Genomic DNA, 21,458 nt, shown 5'->3' on the forward strand with positions numbered 1-21,458 from the left:
GATAGACTTCCGGCGTTCTTCTCACTCGTACCCCCCACAGGTGAGGATGCCGATCTCACCATCAAGGTTTCCGACCACTAAGCATATCGCTGCATCCATGTACAACGCATCGTGTGTTCTCGGTCGGTATGTTGGTCGCATGGTTGCCTCCACTTCCCAGAAAGTGGAGTAAGAGCTGGTTCTCGGCTAAGACTGCAATTCAGTCGGCATCGGTGGGTAAGAGGGAAAAAAACGAGGGATCCGGCAATTCCAATTCTCGTCGACTGACACTTCGAACTGGCTAAAGCGAGATACATCGCTTTCATGGCGAAGGTGGTGACGATAGAAGATGCATGCGAGGCTCGTTCAGCTGCACGTCATGTCTCGCAGTGTCTTGGCTAGTGGCCCTGCAATATAGTCAGCATGTGTCTGATAATGAGGGCTACTCACGGTCTTGTTATCTAGTCTCACCCTGCACCTACGACGGACGACACTACCAAGACAGTAAAAGAGTCGTCTTGGGGAGACAAGTCACAACCCTAAACCGACCCAACGCATCTTCCGTCTTGTAGTTTCATGAGGTCGGTTGGTTCCGTCTGTCCCCTAGCCACGATCATGGCTGACGATTAATGGGTGGTGATGGGGCAGAAGCATCGAGCAGGCGTACCTATTTCGACAAACGTTCAACCACACATAACTTGTGGCCGCGATAACGTGCACCAGTAGCCTTGCTCAAACACTATCAGAACCCCGAGCCATCCAGGATAACGGCGACATGTGCATGGGAAAGGCTCGAGGATGGCGGTGTTCGATAACCAGAGGTCTCGCTGGTGATCTCGCTGGACGCACTGTTTGACAAGCACATGACAGCAGTGGAACCAAAGTTTGTCTCATGAGGATTATTATCGGTGTGACTGACAGGTAGTTGTATAACCCTGGAGTGCTGAATTGGGGCTATTGTATAGACCTGGCCGGTCGTAACATTGGGAGTTTCAGCACTGTCCGACGGTATGCGGCTGACAAAGGACTTACCTGCAGGATGCCTCACTTGCACTCTGGTGGTCAAAGAAGCTAGTCAGAAGTCCCATTGTTAGCTCCACTCGACAAGGCAAATCGATACAGCACTCACCAAAGGATTCTCGCCAGTCAAGGCTCAGGCTCTGGCCCGCAGGCACGAAGACGGGTACAGTGGAGTGAACCGCTAGTGGGTAGAGGGGGCCAGGTGACTCGGTGGCTTCTGTGTGCACCGAGGATGTCAGTCACAGTGAATGCTGAGGGTCAAGGAGAAGGGACTCATGACTCTGTTGCATGGGTATCCGTCAGATACAATGAGGAAGATACTTATTTCGACAGAGAACCGAGGGAGGGAGGCCATATTTATAGGTCTTTTGACTGGTCTTGTTACCGCCTGCTTTGTATTGCCGCGGTAAAGTATTTTCTGTCTGCAGCTTTTTGGGGGCATTGTTTTCGAGGGCATCGAAGTAACCCGTGCAAAGTCAGTCCTGTTGAACCTCGACTTACAGGGCTGACGGGCTATGCAAAAGTCAACAAGCAGATGAAAAGTGAATGGTCATGGTCAGAGTGAATCATGCCTTCAAGTCAATTTCTGGAATTTTAACATAATAATAAAATTTTAAATTTTTTTTTTTTTTTAATGTTTAATTTAATTATTATTGTGTCTGAAGAGCGTTGATCAACGATCAACCTTGTCTCAACGACCTTATTTTCAACAGTTGAACACGATGGGCAGCGATCATCGCTCGACTGCGACAGCATGCACCTTTATCACCATCATCTGCACTTCAGGATTGGCTGTTGATTCAAAACAGAGGCCGGCGATCATGCTGTGTTCTGAGTAAGTCGCTTCACTTGTTGATGATCGAATCTTCAGGGTCTAAGCCATCGCCCACTCAAAAGATTTCCACTGAGTGTACTGCAGCCATGCTGCATTGATTGTGGTGCTACAGCTCTTATTTTGACCCGCCTGGGACAACAAACATCGATGATTGAGACCATCAGTCGGACTTCGGCCAATGCTAGCCAAAGAGCCTTTTATGTTGGAATTCCAGATCTACTGAGATCAATGGTCAAGGGGCGCCCAGTGACTACGATTCTATACCTGATGTCTGTCTATACTGCTTTTCGGGACTGATATTACAGAATGTAGAAATGCGATTATCACACTATCCATTGGTACAGATATGGCGATCGACAACCAGAGTCTTCTTGAATGTATTATGACAAGACAGAATACATAGAACAAATCTGAATGCAAAAAGCGCTAGGAACGCAAATATCTCCCAGGTGCATTCACAAGCTTTCTGAAGTACTTGGTCTCCCCCACATAGAGAATCGAGCTGTTTGAATTTCCAGCAACCCTAAGCCATTGCGGATTCTCGCATTTCATGTCCGTTTTGGCACGAAGAGGTCGCTGCAGGTATATTGGAGGCTGCGACAAAACCTCGCCAGCACAGGCAATTTCAAATATGGGACAGTTCAAGAAGGGGGGCGGTCCAGAGAGGCTCATGGCCACCTGATGCTGGGTGAGGGAAATTTGATAGTGTATGGTCACCCCTATTCCCAGCAGCCATTTCAGGGATTGGTCAGGCAGAGTGGTGATTGCCCTGGAGAGTCGGTGCAAATCGCTTGTCTCTAAGTTGGTCCATTAATCGCCGTATGAATTTTCGTCGAGCTTGGATTCACACGAAGGAAAAAACACCTAGAGGCATAGATTAGATGATACTCGCGAAGATCGGCTTGAGCGACTTACGCAGCCGAAACATAGATTTCTCCACAGACAGGTCCTGTGGAGGCAGTTCCACACAATCATGGGTTTTTGCAGTCATTTTAGCTTCCACACTTGATTCAACGGTAATTCTTGTGATGAGGAAGGGTGGGGAGGAAGGACGATGAATTTATAATTTCAAGTGACAAGATAGAATTGATGAGGAAGAGTAAGGCCTAGCATACAAAGCAGGATGGAGATTTTGAAAACACTCGTTATCAGTCCCAGACCCCTGAAGACCTATCCCATATACAGCTTGGTAGGTTGTGAGGATCTCACGTATCGTTTGGTGAGGAGCGTGTCTTCCAAATGAATAAACAATATTAAGAAAGCTATAGTCGACTCTAGATACAAGACGTAGGGCGAGGAAGCAAAAGGAATGTAGCTTCCTCGCGTTCAGGGGAACCCAGATGCGCCATGTGGGCCCGTTTCCTCCGTTAGCGTGTCCGCTTCGTGTATATCCCTGACATAAGTGCGAGGATTATCTTGACCGGTCCTGGGAGCTCTTGAGATCCTAGATTGCTCGCTCAAGATCCCAGGATCAAATTTGTATTTTCGGGGATCCATGTGCGGTATCCTCGGGATAGGCCCTTTGATTTCAAAATCGAATCCTTCAAGCCATACAGCAACACCTCGAGTATCATGCATTCCAGTTCGCTCAAAAGTGGCTTCCGGAGAAGTCTCTCATGAATGGGTGGACGTGTCCGGAGGAATTAGAGCTACACACATTTTTCACATTTTTGGCGAAAAACAAGACCAACATGCAGCTCAGTACCTTCCATCAAGCCACTAGCGCCCTACTGAAACTAAAGGGCCCGGTTTCCGCGATCCGCCATGCCGCTATCCATCGCCTGATCCAGGATCGTGAATCGCTCCTACAGATAAACCGTGTTGCCATTGAACTTGTGACGGCTATCAGTGGATCTTCACACTCTGAGAAGCCTTGCCGTCTCTTTAACTTCTTAAAGACTAGACTTCCGAAATCAGACCAGCTTCCGGAGCAGCCTTTTAAATCCAAAGGATCTCTGCGAAGACGTCGCTACGGGAAATGTAGCCACAGCTCACGCTGCTACAGTACCTAGATCTACCAACAGGGTCTTACAATGGGTTGAAGGACTTTTCACCCTGGAAGTGGAACGTTTCCTGCATGCTGTATTTTGATGATATTAGCTAGAACTCATCGTGCTCTGTCATATCTGAAGTGAATAAATATACATGAAATAAAGCTGGCTATGTCTACTGGTTCTCAACATGAAACCGGAGCGATGGTCCATAGGTCATGAATGAGAAGAATCATCGCAAATCCTGCCAGACACACGCCAGGCCGTCATAAGTGCCCTTGACTTTCGTCTTTGTGGTGGGCACCACCTCCGTCAAAATCATCTAATGTGATCGCGATCGTGTCTGAGGGGTGATGATGGTGGCTCCTTATGCCCTAGAGTGGAAGAACAGTGTGAAATGAGATGTAAAATGGGTTCCTGCCCGACCTTTAAGTTGAGGCTGCCTGGTGCATCTTTAAGCGTATTCAAGAAGAATGCAACAAAATTTCAACTTGTTTTCCACCATACTCTTGTCAGATGAGTGCAACACGGAATTATTTGTACCTTTGGCACAAAGAAAAACCAGTGGTGTCACAGTTTTATCAGTGTTGATGTTTAAAATGTCCAATGTGACTTCAAGAATGGAATCATTTTGAATCGAGGGCCTGTTGCGTACATGATGAGATCAAGGGCTGTTTAAATATATAGGACAAGAGCTACGACGACTGTCAAACATGACGGAGTTGATTGATTGACTGGGAAACTTCCACTGAAGACAGCCGGTAATCGTCTTTCGCAGACTGCCAGATTATCTTCTAGAGGCTGCGTTTTCATTTCCGCCGGAATAGCGAAACATGACTGATCAACCTCTGCAGCTTTTTGCGTACTGTATTGCCCATAGGCCTTAACCGGGCCTTGGTCTCCTCGGGTCCCTAGGTCTTCTCTTCGGTTTCCTCCACGTTTTCCTCCTTGGTTTCCTCCTTGGTCTGCACCCTGGTTTGCTTCCACCACATAGAGGCGTAGCGGCCCTTCAGATTGAGGAGTTCCTGATGAGTACCTCGCTCAACCACCTGACCGTCGTGAAAGACTAGAATGGAATTCGCACCTGTCACCGTGCTAAGCCGATGAGCAACAACGAGTATGGTCCGATCATGAGCAAGATTTGCAAGGGATTTCTGCACGTGTTCTTCGGTGTTCGTATCGAGCGAGGCCGTGGCTTCGTCTAGCAAGATGATCTTTGCTCCTTTCAGTATCGTGCGAGCAATGGCCACGCGCTGCCTCTCACCACCGCTCAGGCAGAGTCCTCGTTCGCCAACCATGGTGGCATATCCGTCGGAAAACCCCAGGATTGTGTCGTGTATACCGGCGGCACGACAAGCCTCGTATACGTCTTCTTCTGTCGCATCCTGGTGAGCGTATTTCAAATTGTACATCACCGTTTCATTGAAGAGCACTGCATCCTGTGGTACAACTCCGATATGCCTGCGAAGAGAATCGATTGATATGTGGTGTACGTTTTGTCCGTCAATGAAGATGCCGCCCGCCTGCAGATTGTAAAATCGAAAGAGAAGCCGAAATACGGTTGATTTGCCTTGGCCAGACTCGCCCACCAAGGCAGTCGTAGTCCCGGCTGCACAATGGAAAGAAACTCCGTTTACGGCATTTTTCTTGCCACCGTATGAGAACGTGGCATTTTCCAACCGGATCTCACCCCTGCATGTTATGAGCGGAAGAGCCTGGGGACTATCTACAACGGCGGGTTGCTGTTGGAGCAGCTTTAATGTTCTTTCTGAATTCATCAGGAGTGTCTGGACCGACTGAGAGACACCAGCGGCAAAGTTCAAAGAACTGCGTAATTGCAACAGGTACGTCGTCAAGCTCATGAATTGGCCAACGGACAGGTGCCCTTGCGACACTCGATGCGCTGTCATGAGACAAATGGCCAAAAAGCTGATCATAAAGAAAGCAAGCTGATAATTATCCGACAGCGCTCGATACAGCGAGTATCGATACTCGGCGATCTGGCGGTTTTCAATGGCATTGCAGTAGCGCTTTGCCTCGTACTGTTCCGCATTGTAGTATTTCACTGTCTCATATAGTTTCAGTGATGCATTCCTGTAGCCGAATGTCAGTACTGTATTTCGAAGCGCCGAAGTCCCGACACTTACTTGACGGAATATTCTTCCCGGTAAGCGACGACCGTTCGTCTTTGGAGCTTGCTTTCCCCCTTGGCCAGGCGTGCAGTCAAACAGATGTAGCCGAATATCAAGATACATAACATGAGACTCGTGTATTTGTCAAAGAGGATCCAAAAACAGCCCACTGCGATGCCGAAATCAACGAATGTAGGTATGATCCGGAATGTTACCAATTCTAAAAACGCAGTGATCGCTTCCCCGTCTCTCATAGCCGACAACAAGTCCTCATTTTGCTTGCCTAGATGAAAGTCCAAGCTTAGATCGTGTACGTGTTTGAAAGTAGCGGTGGAGAGCTGCATGGAACAATGACGCCTGACATGGTCCCAGAGAATGGAATGCAGGGATTTCAGCAGTCCTTTTTCGCCTTGGAGCCAGATGTAGATAATGTACCGCAGAATATCCCGGTAGGAATTATTTGAGACGTCAAGGAGTCTTGCAAACATGGCCTCCGTCTGAGAGGGGATGAGAATGTTGACGATACGCTGGAAAGCCATGAGAGCGAAGCAGAGACAGGCAACAAGCTGTAGATGACGTGACTTTGAGGGCCACATATAGGGAATCAGGGCTTTGTAGCTCGTGAAACATTTCCGCCAGCCAACCGACGGTGTCCGTTTCGTGTTTTCGGTTTTCTGCTGCGAATGTACAATTTCAACGTCCTCGGCCCGTTCGCTTTGTTCATGGCTCTGGGTGCGCTCTGCATTGATGGAAGAGCCACGGGGATGCGTTTGATGCACCGATCCGCTGGCCTTTCTATTATTGACTTTCGAGGTATACAGTAATCGATAGAGAATGATCAGAAAGCACAGTGTAATGACTCGAACGGCTTCGAAGATCAAATTGTCCGCCGCGGTTTCGATGAATTCCGAAAACCAGCTGCCATCCCCTGTGAGTGCGTCCGACTTCGTAGGAACCAATGTCTTGGTCGACCGAAAAGCCTTGAATGTAGCAATTTCAAATGGAATAGCAATCAGCCAGCAAAAGAGATGCGCCACCGTCGGGGGTGCGTTATTGTAAATCAGAACAATCAGCTTGGTTGCGTAAAGGACGGAAATGCTCAGTCTGTAGATCTGCTCTCATGGTCAGTCGGTTGTCATTGATTCCGAAAAGTGTGTGCCAGTCAAGAACTTACTATAATCAAGTATACATGCCCTTGCTTCCCGGGAAGTTGGAAAGTAGCCAGCAAAGAGGCACATCCTTCTGTGAGGGATGTCGCGAACAGCAGCGAAGAGAGCCCAGCGAATAGCCGCTTCACAGCCCGGGAATCCTCCTGCTTCTGTTCAGGGTCTCCTGCATCAGTAGAATCCTGGAGCGGTGCTACTCCTTTTAGAGCTTGATATCGCTTGAACAGTATTGAAAAAGAACAAGCGGCGAAGATGGAGATCAGAAAAATGATACCGCATGAATGAAACAACTCCAGTGACTCAAAAAGCACGCGAGCGTCCATGGCAGCTGAAACTTTCGCGAATGTTTCATAAAAACCAAAGTAATTATGATCACGCGAAGAGGACTGCGTCAACCTTGCAGGTTTAGAAAAGCTGATGTCAAGTTATCGGACAATTGGGCCAAGTGGAGTGATGAAATTGTAGCGACTTGGCTTGTGACTTAAGCGGACGCGTTGGTGAGGTGAGATGAATGGGTTGAAAGTAGACAAGAAATCGGATGGTAGAAACGGACAAGATCTTGGGGAAAGGTGGGAATAACACTAATAGCTGATATGCAGAGAGCGTAATTTACTACGAAAGGAATATATTACCCCCAGCAGAACTTGTAGTCCAAACAGCTGGTCCCGACCGTATACGCTTGTAAATTACGGCCTCATTTTGCTAAAGTCGTTGTCCAAGGCTATGCGAGTTTGAGTAACAGGGGACGAGCGCCCTAGGCCGGCCTGCGAAGTGCAAAAACCACATTAAGCTACATGAGTAGGTTCGTCTCAGAATTGACTGTCCATGAGCTCAGCACCCAAAGCAGAACTCTGATATCGCTCCAAAGCATGGGGTTTCACTTCTGGACAATTGAATACGAGGCACGAAGCTGGGCCAAATGAAGGCTCCTGACCAATAGTCTGTATCTAACTCGGAAGAGTGGACCGCGTTAGCTGCTGGGGCCTGAGATCTCCTCCAGCTTGGCAATGAGGAAAACAGGCTAATTCTAACTTGGTTAGCCAGGATGATGATCCTGCTTTATTATCTCGAGTGAGTTCGCCACGGGGCGCTTCTGCATGGCAAACCGTACAACCCCCGTTTGTCTCCACGAGCGAGAGCTTCAACCATTCTGTACTCCATCTCTGCCATGCGCCGCCGGCCTTTCCTTCCGTCTTCAGCGAAGGCTTTTGCTCCTCGTGACAAATTGTATATTGTGCTCAATCCAAAGTATTCGGACTCGCTGGCGAAAGTTCTTAGACAGGCAAAGCCGGAAGATTACACCATGCGCAAGCGAAAGGACTCTTCCAGACAGGCAACACTGCTGAGTATACTACTAGCACCCGACACTGCTATATGGACAATTTGTGAGACCGATTTGTTTCAAGTTTTATACCAAGCCGGACAGGAATATGGGCCGTCTCAAGCAAGCCTTACAGAGACCCGCTATATCCAAGCGCATGTCGTACATGTTGACACAATATCACGTAATGAGATGAGCTTTAAATTGACTTCCGAAACTATCCAAAGCTTGATCGAATTCTACGACATTAATATTTCATGCCATTTGAGCTCCTCCATTTCCAATGAGCCTCAGAAATCAACGGCCCCTCACCACAAAGATCCAAAGCAGGCATTTGTTCGAAAGATCAACGGATTTGTATTCTGTACTCCCGTTTCGGCCTTAGAGAGCCTGAAGAGTGATGGAACTGGGACTCTTCTTGGGAGACAAGCAATGGCGGCGCGTGAAGCTATAGAACGTCTGTTAGTGTCTGTAATAGCTACGCAGCAAGAGGGCAGTCTTCCGCAGCAAGTGGGCAGTCTTCCGCAGCAAGAGGGCAGTCTTCCGCAGCAAGAGGGCAGTCTTCCGCAGCAAGAGGGCAATCTTCCGCAGCAAGAGGGCAATCTTCCGCAGCAAGATGGCAGTCTTCCGCAGCAAGAGGGCAGACTTTTGCAGCAAGAGGGCAGACTTTTGCAGCAAGAGGGCAGTCTTCCGCAGCAAGAGGGCAATCTTCCGCAGCAAGATGGCAGTCTTCCGCAGCAAGAGGGCAGACTTTTGCAGCAGGAAGAGGGTCTGTTGCCGACCCAAGAAAGAGGACAGATTGATTCTTTCAATAGTCATTCCTCTTTCGAGCCCTGGAGCATCGAGGAAGTTTTGCCTGATATGACCATCCCCTACCGCCCTCTTGCTCACACGGTATATACCGACCAGAGCTCCTCGCTCGGAGCAGTATGGGGACCTCTTCCGCTTTTATCTAGAGATGAGCAGCAGTTTCCTGCACCTTATGCCCAGTTTTCATCGCGCTCTTCACTGCTTCAATAGCGGTCGACAATTGCTGGAGAGACTGGGGATACGGAGGAATTCGACGAGTCCGGAAGGTATTTCATGTCGGGCTAGAGGTAGGGCCGCTAGGACTGCTGTAGAGAACATAAAGACATTAGAAATGTATTCCAGACAATTGGTTTTGAATTAATCATTGCAGAAGCTTGCTGCGCTTCCTTGAATATGAGCTCTGACCTTTCATCAGCGACGTCAATCGAGTCTACTGATATTCAGTGCTGATTATTTTCCCTGGTTTCAACGTGGGCTGGCTCGATAATCATCGTTGGTCACACCGAATTTGATGTGCTTTGTTCAAGTTCATCTGGCCAGTGACCTCTGAATTGGTTCCCGCTTCTACCAAAAAGACCCGAGGTGCCTTGTATGGCAATCCCGACCCCGTGGTTCCATGACCGCATACCAGGCGGTTCCGATGCGAATCGGCGACATCGAGGCGATATACCCGGCGGCTAAGCAGAGGCTAGTTTGTGATGTAATGCGGTAATACATTCGGACGGAATGCGATACGTCATTCATTTCGTGCGAAAGAAGCTCTTGAAATCCTAAGGATGAGAATATCAGTCAAGGGACAAAATAGCTCAATACAGAACGCGAGGTGTTGCTTATTGTTCCAAGTAGAGCAGACCAGCTCAGTAAACTGGCCGCAGCTGCCGGTGTGTCGAGCTCGAAGAAGAAGAAGAAGGGGTACTCGAAGACACTTAGTGATTTTGACCTAGCAGAAATATCCATTCATGATTTTATTGTACTCATTTTGGGCCTTCAGTCTTCTCAAGATGCGCGAGCTCGGCGGTCGTCGAAAGTAAGCTCTGCAACGTGGAGCATGCAAGCATGTGGATGAAGCCCTAGACCAGGTAGTTAGCTTTCCGTGATGGAATTACTTCTGGGGAAGTACGATACGTACCATGTGAGCCAAAGCTGGGCGGGGGCCCTAACAGAGGAAAGCTGTGGCAATCAACCGGGCTAGACACAATCCAGCCATGAATCATACAAAGACCAGGCTTGCATTTCTGAGTGTATACCATTCTGAGCCGGTGAGAGAGAAGAGGATCACGGCTACCTCGAGAACCAGGTCTCACTGCTCACAGACAAAATTTGAAATCACTTGGTCGTACGCGACCGGGCCCAGCATCTCACGCCCAGACAATGTCGATAGTCGTCAAGCTAAACCATCGATATAACGTCAATATCGTGACACAGTAGAGTATTGGCAGATAATCTGTAGAGATGACATTGTGTGGAGGAAGAGATCTTGGGATGGTAGGGGGTGGATGTAGGGAAGTAATGGGTCGTAGGAACATGTCCGGGCTCGCAGGCGCTACTTCTTTTCCATTCCTTTCCTCGAGGCCAACATCGCTCCTTCGTCATCTACGTCCCAATTTATCGGTCAACATGATATCTTCCATTGTGAGATGAAATGATTATAGTTCATAAATACGCACTGCTCATTTCCAGTCACGCCACAACTTCGACGCTTCAATCTACCTCTTGCCTACAGTTGTAACCTCCCGGCCATGCATCATGCTGATTCTTGGTGGTAAACCTATTTCACTCTGCATCACGAGTCATGTATATTTCAGCTAACAATAAGACCATGGTATCAGCTTTTTATCTTTCTCGGCCCTCGCATCAATTCAGACGAGCCCCCTGATCGAACCTACTCGGACACCACGCTCGACAACTCAATGCAACCCCACATGAAACCGTGAATCGACGAAAGGATTCTCTGATCATTGAGAGTCGTACCCGTCTTATGCAGCTAGTTGGGTAATACTGATGTTGAGCCGTGTGGTGGACTGGTGTTTGTCAAGGGCCGGTTCCGTCAGGTTATAAGAGACGCTCCTTCGCTGTGAAGTTTGCTCTACTGTCCTTCTCGAGCTCCTTTCTAGTCGAGCCTACTCCGACAAGGACTTGCTGAGCCAACCATGAGCCAACGGCAGAGCCCTGAGATCAAAAGTGCCTCGGCTTGAATCACTTCATCTTGCTAGACGGGTGGGAGGTGGACCGATTTGAACGCACCCTCAGTCGGTGGAATGCCGGCATATACAGATGTTGGGCCCTTCGACATGAAACTTTGGTGACTACACATGCCAGCCATATGAGAAAGTTCAAAGTCTATAGAACTCGGGTACTATGTGATGGGACGTTTTCAAAAGTCTTTCTCGACTCCGAGAATCACAAGCAGCTTTGATTCCCTACCATGTGCTTCATATAGCCATATGTGAAATCAACATATGCAACCTATCTTCAAGGCGAGAAGGAGCTTGGAGTGGAAGATAAAGCCATAAGTATAATATATACGGAGGACAAGGTCTTTCATTGAAGAGCTATTTTCACCCTGATTCTCTCCATCCAAGTAAGAGAGCGAATTTTCTCATCATGTTCTTCCGAACATCCTAGCATAGTGCGTAGTGCCACGGCTTTATCCCTGATTTCACAGTCGCTAGGATTTATCCCCAATTCCTGCTGAGATTTCACCCAGGTGAGGAGGCCATCCTCAACGTCGGGAAATCTCCCTTTTGCTCGCTTCGTGGGCGTATGCACCATAGTGTGTATTCGAAGAATCAAGGTTCAGAAAGCTGGCAAAGTTCTGTTAGAGCTATCGGGCCAGTCCTGCCCAGTCGAATGGCATACCTGGACTGTTTGCGAAGGCGAGTCAAATGGATGTTCCAATTTAGCTGGTGTGAGGGCAAACAAGACACTGCCAGATGCGATCAGTGAGTATAAAGCCGCTAGGTGGGAAGTTCAATTTACAGGACTGAAAAGAAAGAGAAGAGAAACTTCGCTCAGACCAGCGTTCTGGCCCTGCTTTTGGCAACTTGTTTTCCGGAGGGCCGAGATGGTCATTACTCTGTAGCCGGGCTCGCCGTTCAAGCAAAACACAAGCCATACAAGTTCAATTGTCATATTTCAGCTGACCGCTTGAGCTTTGAGCTGCTGAATATGATATCGATTTTTTCAAAGGGCATATTCAAGCCTGATACTAAAAATTCGGTACTGCGCAGTCAATCTAGGCGTAAAGCCCGCAGTTGGTAAATATCTATATGAAAAGATACAGTACGCATTTTCAAGAGTCTAGGCCATAACAGCCTCAGCCGAACCCGACTGACCAGTCGGGGCATAAGATCCAAGAAAGGAAGGTGCCACTCCAAAAGACCGGGGAGCCTGTAAAGGAATGCCCGACGTGGGAAACCGCGCCGTCTCCCTCATATCTGGTATCACCACGCCACTGCCTATCTATCACCATTATTGGACACTGATAGGAACATCCATTTCCTGTTTTAGAGCAGTGGCCCCAGGATCACTCTCGAACTTTGGTTCATATTCCCACTACGCGCACGAGCCTGCTCGAGCAAGGCAATGGGTACTAGGATTGCTTTCGGTCATGCATGAGACCATGTCTCTGTGTGGATCCGTAGATTCTTACGTATTGAACTATTGAACAGGTATTTGATACCAAGGAACCAATTCCGCCAAGCAGATGCACCCTACCTGTTCCGCTTCCGATGCTCATAATGTGGGACTAGTGAGATAGTGTCACTGTGGTCAATCGGCCCGCGTTGCTGACACACAGGTTGACAACATTACACTATGCAGTTCAGGTGCTTCAAATGTTGATCAGTCAAGCACAGGGGTCCATCAGTTTGCCGAGAAACGGTCTTGGGCCTATCCCACCTTGGGAAGTGGAGAATGTGATTCCGGGCGTAGACTCTGGGTGAATCAGCCTCGGTGATTTGAGCCGTAGCTGACCCTATCAGTCCCAAGAGAAAGCATTGTGGGTCTTCTTTCGAAACAAATCGTATTGGGCTGCTTTGGTAGACTAGCGATGCAGCCTAAGCCTGTGCACAAGTCACCAGCTAGGTCTCCCTACCCTCCTGGAAGGCCCCAACTCACCCAGAATTTCCAACCTCAGGTGGTAGCAATACTCACCTGCAAGCTCTCCTTGCTCATTCCGTGTGTACAGCTTTGCTGTTCAGTAATCCTTTCCAAATGGTCCTTCGGCACTTCACGTCGCACCGAGACGTGGTCCAAGACGAGGCAGTCGACACGCCTCACGCCTATCTAACTGCTGTCGGCTCCGAAACAGAGCAAAGTGAACCGGTATGGCTATATGTGAAATTTATGCTAAAGCATTGTGCATATGACAGGATGACTAGAGGCCTGCCCCGCGACCCAGTCCACTACCTACCTCAAGCATCACCGATCCAAAGGCGCATCATGCAGGGTGTCACCCGGCTGGTAGAGGTATGTCAAACATCTGGGTTGCTGTCAATCGTTTGTTCAAGCTCTCTCCAGGCTCTTCAGACAGCACCCGCACCACCACGAAGAGATCGCAGCAAACTGAGCAAGGTACCTTCTCCATCAGCCGAAACTCGATTCTTCAGGTACAATTTGCCTCATCTACTAAATCCAAGCACTTGTAGATCTTCCAATTCCACATGAGACAGAGAAAACCAGCACGCGTGGTGAGGATGGTCACCGGCGCACTGAAATAAGTGGCGGCTCGTGGGTGCTGAATGGTGACGCGAAAAGCAGGCCACAGGCAGATGTGACTCGGACTCATACAATAACAGGGGGGGGCAATAACACGTGGAAGTGTTCTTATCAATGGTGATATGGATCACGATACGTTCATGAAGACTTTTGGTCGGTCCCGCTGAGGTCAGCCTTTGTGGCATGGAATGTTCACGGGATTCAGTAAATGACGGCTATTCGAGAATTGGAGAGACTGGCACATCCCTCAGGCTTCACTGGTAGATGTTGCACATATACTCCGATCCTCTGGACAGACTGGCGCCTCGGGAAACTCTGATAAGGAGTCCAGCTTAAAACAATGTAGCCTGCATGTCTTTTTCATCCTGAACATGTTCCGTCATCTCCATAGAGATTATTCAAATAAATGCCGTTACTCACAACCCCATTAGCTGAGTGGTACAAAGCGCTTACAGGATTCATCTCTGACTAACACCATAAAGAAGACAAATCGGTATCTTTCTCGACCTCAAGCGCCACCTCAATATCCGTGACTGCGACAAATCGAATCAATCGTGCTGTAGATTTTGAAACCCAACTGTCTGAGAAAAGCCAAACTTCATCAGAGATCAATCTTTCATGAGCCAAGAATGGCAAAGCGAAGCCATTCCGCTTGTCCCTTGCCATAGTATTCCTGGGGGTGGCCGCAGCATTTTTGCCGAAAACAGTATAGCGTAGAATGCATACCCTCCTTCAACGGGATGCTTTCCACCAGTCTTGACCTGGTCTTACTTTTGTCGAGGTTTTTCAAAGACGCGTCACCATTGGGACAGACTTTACCTCCACTTGACTTTGTGTCGGCTAAGACCATCAGATCTACTACTCCACCCGAGTACGGCCTTTGCTTCTGTTTGTGCACACAAGGCGACGGCGGAGGCGGAAATTCTCGAGCCGTTCAATCGTCTTTGGGCGTGCCTCTACCTCACCCACTTGACTCTACGAAGACTTCAGAGGGCTGGATAAATTTCCTTCTGCCATCTCAACAATAAATTAGAAGACGGGTTGTGATGGGATGAAAGCTACATTGTCACTATCAGGTTTGGTATTCTCCATACAGAGGCTTTTCTTTCCCGAAAATTACAATAGTCAAACCCACAAACAATCTCCCCAAAGCCTGAAAGCTCTTATTGGTGACTGCGGAGTTCCTCTCACTAGGTTGTTTCCAAGAAAGTGAGGCGTCTAATTAGTATTGGTCAAGTCAAAGGTGCTTTGGGAAACATATGACACCTTGGAACAGAGCATTGACCGCATAAGGGTCCATTTTCTTCGTTCGTTCGAACAGCGTTGTGAAACCAGATGAAATCAAACAGAGCAAAGAAATGGTGGCTATCGCTACGTTGAACTCGTCACTCAACGAAGGCTGCAGGCTAGTATAAAGTGCCTACTGACACACGGAATTTCCCTTTTCAGCAAATATAGAAAGTCGTTTGGGAGAAACATACTGTATCTTTCCCACGTCTTGATTAATTCAGGCAATGATACAATTCATTCCATATGTAGTTCTCTGCACTATCTCCACGTTGGCTTGAATCTGTCCACAGCCTTCTGCGCCCCATGAAGCCTTTTGAATTCTTGATAATCAAACAATCTGGTTTCCAATTCTTTGGCTGTTTCTACTATGGCCAAAACTTGGGCGGTCTCTAGAGTGCATCTGCGATAGTAGATAGCCTCCAACCTCTTCACCTTCATCTTTTGTACTTCTTCGGGGGGTGAATGACAAAGCTCCGTAAAATATTGCAGAAAATTGCTCCAAAATGATGCTTCGTGATGGGGAAGACTTTGGTCCGACCCAGAGCTGAATGTGTCCATCATTTCGGGCCTGTTGTACCCGGAAACTTCCAGGAAAGCAGTCTCTCCATGAAGAGGATCTAGCCGCTCGATGGGTTTGTCTGCGATCTCGTCCTGGAACATCAGTCTGCGTCGGCTTTCGTCTGCGATCGCTTGAGCATACCTGCGGCGCCCTGAAGCATACATTCATCAATGAGGACATAATGGGTCTTCGACTAGGATCGCTTAGAAAATTTATCACGATGGTTGATAGATTGGATTTGGCCTCAACTTCTCAGACCTGGCCAGGGTGCCCCATTTAAATAGCAGTAGAATGCAAGCCATTCTCAGGGGCCTGCATCTGCTATCACACGTTCTGTGCTAGCCTAGACTCCCGTGCCTATCTCTCCAAGAATTTGTTTCGTTCTAAGCCTTTTTGGTTTAATGCCGGATTTCTGAGTCAGCTGCGTGGGATAGCCAAGTCGCCCCGGCACGTCGAACTCCTTGCTTCACATATCGACCATGGCTAGTCGCCGCAACCCACCAGTCACTGCGGAGGTTCTACTCCGAGACCTTTCATCTCAGATGGAGCATATGCTAGATTTTCTGGAAACGGATCTTACGCCTGCCATTATACGACCGAAAATAGCCAAAGACAGTCCATGTGTTGTCGATCTCATTTCAGCCGGTGCAAGCTCCAGCAGATGGATCCTTCGGCTACGAACTATCCTTGAATGGTCGTCTCTTGCATCGGAAGAGGAGCATTGGCTTCAAGCACATGAAATGGAACTGGCGCCTCCAGGGAGTCACATCCAAGGCGTCTGGCTGATGCCGTCGTTTCTTCGTCATCTAGGTCGCTCAAACGATCACAATGCCCGCAGTGATCTCCAGCAGGGCAGGAAGCTGAGGCGAATGGAAGTGAAACTCGGTACTGGGATTGCGCTTGTACTAGCTCCCGTGATGCCTACCTTTCGGCGACTGTCCCTTGCGGAAGAAGCCAAATTTATTCAGCTTTTAGTGTCGGACTACCCAAGCATACTTTGCGAGACTCAAAGACTTCGGAATTTAAAAATGAAGTATCAAACATTGGTAAGTCAATTTGGCCTTGGTTGTGTCTAGTAGCTGATTTCGTCCCGATCAAGGTCACCCACCCGAGCCTTTCGTCATGCTAGGACATGAAGCGCCTAAACCATCATGAACTCGAAGACCTCTGAGCCCAGCATGTCATACCCCATTGGATCGCCACTGTTCCCTTGCCAGACAAAACATCCCCCGGCAGGCATTTCTATCTCCATTCTGATCGTTCCTTTCACGAAAAGGATTTCATGTGGCTGCAGCTTCCGCACAACTGGTCGCGTCACCAGGGTTGCCTCTCTTGGTAAATCGAGGGGATAAAGTTTGAAGACCACCTTAGCTTCGTCGCCCCGGGCAAGGTCTCGAAACGCCGATACCGCTTCACGCGACGGGTGCGCCAGTCGAGTGCCCCACGTGGAGTGGTCCTCGGTGGAGTGAACAATCACGGGTCCCTGGCGGAGAAGAAAATCGACGTCACCGATGGCCTCCGTGATTTTATTGGCGAACTGCAATCCGTCAGTCTCACCCGATCCATCTTGCGAGCACACCTACTGCGTTGTTTTCATCGGCCCCATGTCGCATAAAGCGCTTGCATGTGTTTGGGTCTCCTCGCCCATAGACGAGGGGATCCCTTTCGACTCTTGGTCTCGAGTGCAGACCTCGCTTCACTTCAGCGCTCATGTCGGGACCCTCCGAGGAAGCCGAAAATACAACGAAGCCTGTTATCTCCATGTCCGATGTAAGCTGTTCGCCTTGGTGAGGCGATATATTCGGAGGTGTTGTCATGTTGGCGGTGCTCTTTTGTCAAAACAGTCTAGCTTGATTGGGAATACGAAAACGAAGTTTTGTCAGTAATGAAAGGCAGCATGCATAGAGGGAGAGGTCTATGGCTTTATATATTCTGATTGATTGAGCAAGGTGAACGTAGGCAGGCAATTATAATAATCCTCGGTTCTCCAAGGGAAGCTCAGCCCAGTCAGATAATAATAGCGTGTATCCTATGGGCATTTTGTCTATCCTGAGCTACGTGTGCCTGTACTCGCGGTCTGGGATAAGTGCCTGAAGTTACTTCAATCTAGCTATGCGATCAAGCCTCCAAATCAACATCGTCCCATCTGACCTACATGTTAGACTACTTGTTATCCCCTAAGTTTGTGGAATACATGAGCCCAGCTTCTAGGCACGGCTTTGCATAAACCGTGTCGGATGAAATACTCTCTGACAAAATCGAGCTATTCAATTTGGGTCGGTAGAAACTGATGCAAATGTATGATTGGCGAAAGTCCTCATCAAAGAAGTCTCTTGCTCCGTACCAGGATGAAAGAAATCTCATTCGCCGCTGCTAGGGACAGTCATGCATTTCTCTGACGTAGAACACTTCTCAGCCACTTTTTCAAGGTAGTACCTAGCCTCTCGAGCCCTTTCCCCTGTACAGATTGTTTCTAGTCCTTGCCTGAGTGTATTCATACAATTCATAGCATAATGCTTTCCTAAGCCTCGCATATACCAAGAGTAACCTTTGAAATGCTTGTTTTCGATCAAAGAACAGAAAATCCCCAACGCACATGTCGCAGAATCAATGCATTTCTCTGCAGCGGATTGTGTGTCGGATGTGATATCCCCGTCCAGGTAACTCTCAAAAGACGGAAAGTGAGCTGACTGGAGCAGATACTGAATGCAGTATCGCAATATACCCAGCTTAACTTTACACAGCTCTCCTTGCGAGTCGGAAGAATAAGGTCCTGCATAAAACTGGTTGCAGTCGTTCTCGATGCGCGACAGCTCACTCACAACTCCAGGTAGGCTCCATGATGATAAGAAGCCGTATTTCTTGCTTGCGTCGATAATGTCCGATATCGTGAGAACCCGAGACTGAAGCACGGTGAAGTCCATTACCGACAGAGATGAGTCTTCAAAGCTCATGGGCAGGTGCTGCATCTCCAAAGATTCCTTCCAATCGATACCAGCCATAAGGTATAGATTTTGAGAGACCTCTTGATCACAGGGGTCACTGTGTAGCTGGCCATTCATGAAGAGAAGCATTTTCAGGGCGATCCAGAGAGTTTTATTTTCCTCGCAAGCCATTGATTGAGTGGGGCGTCGGTGATAGCTTGTGGAGGTTGCCATTTGGTAAGCGGTGTGAAGATCTCTTGATACGTCTATCCCGCGGTGAACACGGCCATAGATTACGAGTACAAAAGCCTTCAGTGCGGCCGTCGATGGTTCAAAAGGTGGATTGTTGAGAGACAAACAATCCCAAGCAGCCTTCTCATACGCCATCGACAGCCTATCAAACAAACAAGCCCTCTCAGGGACTTCCTCCGCTCGGCATGCCAATGCCAAGATAGCGAACAGCAAGGACAGCCACGAGAGAGGCGCTCCGTCAGGATTCTGGCGGAAGCTCCTATACTCGTCCTCGAATTTGACAAAGGAAAAGGTACAAAATAGCTGTCTTGCCGTCAGTCATCGCACTTCCCGAGAATCAAGAAACATTACCGGAAAGACGAATGCGAAGTATCGTGCCTTCAGGTTGTCAATCATTTCCCAGCCGGGCAAGGCATTGAGCGGCTCTTTGAATGTCACACAGTCTGACGTTTGATTGGCGTCATCCTCTTCGCGGTCGCTGAAGTCCAAACTGGGGGTGTGGCTTAGCTCCGATAAGGTAGTCACGGTGCTGGCCGTGGAAGGCGAGCCGACAGTATCACTTGGCCCATTTCGGATTCTCAGCGGTCCATTTATATCACAAGCATTTGAAAGCTCATGTGACGCCATCTTGTCAGGACAACGTTTCTTTTTCGATGTAAATTCACACCCTTTCTCAATGCTGCGAGCAATGCATGTTTCGCATGGTGTACCTTGACCAACACAGCGGATTCTTCTTTTTCGGCACGGCAGGCAAGCGGGATCTTGTCTACGTTGAATGACAATCTTGCGCTTCTTCTCGTCATACGGGATCTTCATTTTCTGGTAGGTTTTCTTGGAGAGCGCTGGCCTTGTTGGTAGGTCTTGTATCAAAGACCGAGTAGTGCGGTATTGAAGCAATTAATAAAGAGTGATGTTCTTTGAATCCGGCTGGGACCCAGGATTTTTATGATACAAGCCGGTGACCCATGACAGGGGTGAGCAAGACCCAAGCTCCACGGGATGAACTACAGTCAAGCCTGGCCAAGAATAGTACCCCACATCAGTCTTACTTCGGCGGTGGTGGAGGGGCGCCCGGCTTCTTGACGCCTGTTGTATCGTATGCGCCACGTCTGGAAGTCTTAGCTTGATTCAAAGTCCTCGGTTCATGGGCTAAACTTACCCCAGATTAGACATTGGGTCTTGCTTCAACGCCATATTATTCTTCCGCGTGTGAAAAATGTTTGAAAAGATTAGAATGATCTGACGTGTTCGCGTTGCGCAATTGGAAAGAATCTAATACTTTCAGATTCCTGCTGTCCACTCAAGATGTGGGCATTTATAGAATAAAGGAACAGCTGATAGTGGCAACTCTAAATTCAAATTGACAAATCAGATGTGGGTAATGTCTTACTTTGGAGTGGGAAATCACAAAGAAGAGAACGAATTAGAAAAAAAGCTGATTTGTTCTGCTTCTTCAATTGACTCTGTGTCCAGCACCATCTTGCGTCTATCTCATTGGCCAGTCCTCCGAGCAAGGTTGCAATGAAGTTACTAGGTGGGTCTTGTCTGCGAAGGAAATGTTTTACGAAAGAACCAATTATCGGAAAGGAGTTTCACGACGTTTTGCTAAATTCTTGGATTCGGTAGAACCGAACTAACGACGCATAAAGCAAAAGCATTTGGAAAGTTGTTCAAGTCCACCTTCCCGATCTACCAGTTCAATATCAGAGGTTGAAAACTCGACCCGCCATTGCTCAATTACACCGTTCGGGTTTCGGACAGGATTCAATCGCTCCAAGACTGCCTTCTTGAACCAGCGGCCTCCCACGATCGCATCATACTCACCCTTGTATGTCGTCATGTCGTAGAACAAATCGCACTGAATCATAACCTCCCGCTGGGCGGCCAATATAATATGAGTGAACCGGCCTAGCAGGGTGCTCTTGAACTTTTCATCCTCAAGATGTTGGCATAGAAGGGCTTGGAAAGCCTTTCCCAGGTTGCCGTTCATTGTGTAATAGGCTGACCGAGTGATCATTATATCGTAGAGATAGCAGGCTGGAATGAAGTGTGTTTCAACAAAGACGTATTTGTCCAAGCATGCCTCTTTCAATTCATCCGAGGGCTCCATGTAGTGGCCTTTTTCATCGTACCAAGTAACAACTAATGGAATTCAGCATTGCTTTGGCTGCATCTTGTGCTAAACTCACTGTGGGAAAAATCTTTGAATAGCGCTTGTGGATCCATCTGAGGGTTAACAGAAAGCATGAAGACTCACCGGGCAGCTTTGGGTTTTATAATCATCGTCCAGTGGCATTGGGTGCGGCAATCCGACATTGAAAATCAAAAATCAATTCCAATAATATCGTTCCAATGGCTCGAACCTCCCCGGGTCATTCTCACCCATAAGCATTTCTTTCAGAGATCACCACCATCAATGTCAAGATACATCAAAGCACCCAAACAGCGAATCCAGGTAGT

The 21,458-nt window shown here is 48.3% G+C and overlaps 7 protein-coding genes across 7 annotated transcripts; 4 read left to right on the plus strand and 3 right to left on the minus strand.

Annotated features, from left to right (window-relative positions):
• Positions 1–3,450: 3,450 nt before the first annotated feature.
• On the plus strand, positions 3,451–3,846 carry N7520_001595 (uncharacterized protein; the record flags this gene model as incomplete). The annotated part of the gene is made up of 1 exon (XM_057135530.1): positions 3,451–3,846. One exon carries the CDS (start codon positions 3,451–3,453, stop codon positions 3,844–3,846), a length of 396 nt encoding a protein of 131 aa, XP_057001466.1.
• Positions 3,847–4,736: 890 nt separating this feature from the next.
• On the minus strand, positions 4,737–7,446 carry N7520_001596 (uncharacterized protein; the record flags this gene model as incomplete). The annotated part of the gene is made up of 3 exons (XM_057135531.1): positions 4,737–5,919; positions 5,973–7,069; positions 7,132–7,446. 3 exons carry the CDS (start codon positions 7,444–7,446, stop codon positions 4,737–4,739), a joined length of 2,595 nt encoding a protein of 864 aa, XP_057001467.1.
• Positions 7,447–8,291: 845 nt separating this feature from the next.
• Positions 8,292–9,464, plus strand: N7520_001597 (uncharacterized protein; the record flags this gene model as incomplete). Its single annotated transcript, XM_057135532.1, has 1 exon — positions 8,292–9,464. The coding sequence occupies one exon, from the start codon at positions 8,292–8,294 to the stop codon at positions 9,462–9,464; it is 1,173 nt and encodes a 390-aa protein (XP_057001468.1).
• Positions 9,465–13,469: 4,005 nt separating this feature from the next.
• N7520_001598 (uncharacterized protein) lies at positions 13,470–13,903 on the plus strand (the record flags this gene model as incomplete). Its single annotated transcript, XM_057135533.1, has 3 exons — positions 13,470–13,580; positions 13,637–13,724; positions 13,776–13,903. The coding sequence occupies 3 exons, from the start codon at positions 13,470–13,472 to the stop codon at positions 13,901–13,903; spliced, it is 327 nt and encodes a 108-aa protein (XP_057001469.1).
• A 2,398-nt stretch (positions 13,904–16,301) lies between these two features.
• N7520_001599 (uncharacterized protein) lies at positions 16,302–16,898 on the plus strand (the record flags this gene model as incomplete). Its single annotated transcript, XM_057135534.1, has 1 exon — positions 16,302–16,898. The coding sequence occupies one exon, from the start codon at positions 16,302–16,304 to the stop codon at positions 16,896–16,898; it is 597 nt and encodes a 198-aa protein (XP_057001470.1).
• A 65-nt stretch (positions 16,899–16,963) lies between these two features.
• On the minus strand, positions 16,964–19,814 carry N7520_001600 (uncharacterized protein; the record flags this gene model as incomplete). Its single annotated transcript, XM_057135535.1, has 5 exons — positions 16,964–17,359; positions 17,406–17,651; positions 18,167–18,192; positions 18,419–19,301; positions 19,350–19,814. The coding sequence occupies 5 exons, from the start codon at positions 19,812–19,814 to the stop codon at positions 16,964–16,966; spliced, it is 2,016 nt and encodes a 671-aa protein (XP_057001471.1).
• An 817-nt stretch (positions 19,815–20,631) lies between these two features.
• N7520_001601 (uncharacterized protein) lies at positions 20,632–20,988 on the minus strand (the record flags this gene model as incomplete). The annotated part of the gene is made up of 1 exon (XM_057135536.1): positions 20,632–20,988. One exon carries the CDS (start codon positions 20,986–20,988, stop codon positions 20,632–20,634), a length of 357 nt encoding a protein of 118 aa, XP_057001472.1.
• Positions 20,989–21,458: the final 470 nt, after the last annotated feature.

Source organism: Penicillium odoratum (genome assembly GCF_028828045.1).
Source record: "Penicillium odoratum strain IBT 22623 chromosome Unknown utg000001l_segment0_segment0, whole genome shotgun sequence".
NCBI lineage: Eukaryota > Fungi > Ascomycota > Eurotiomycetes > Eurotiales > Aspergillaceae > Penicillium > Penicillium odoratum.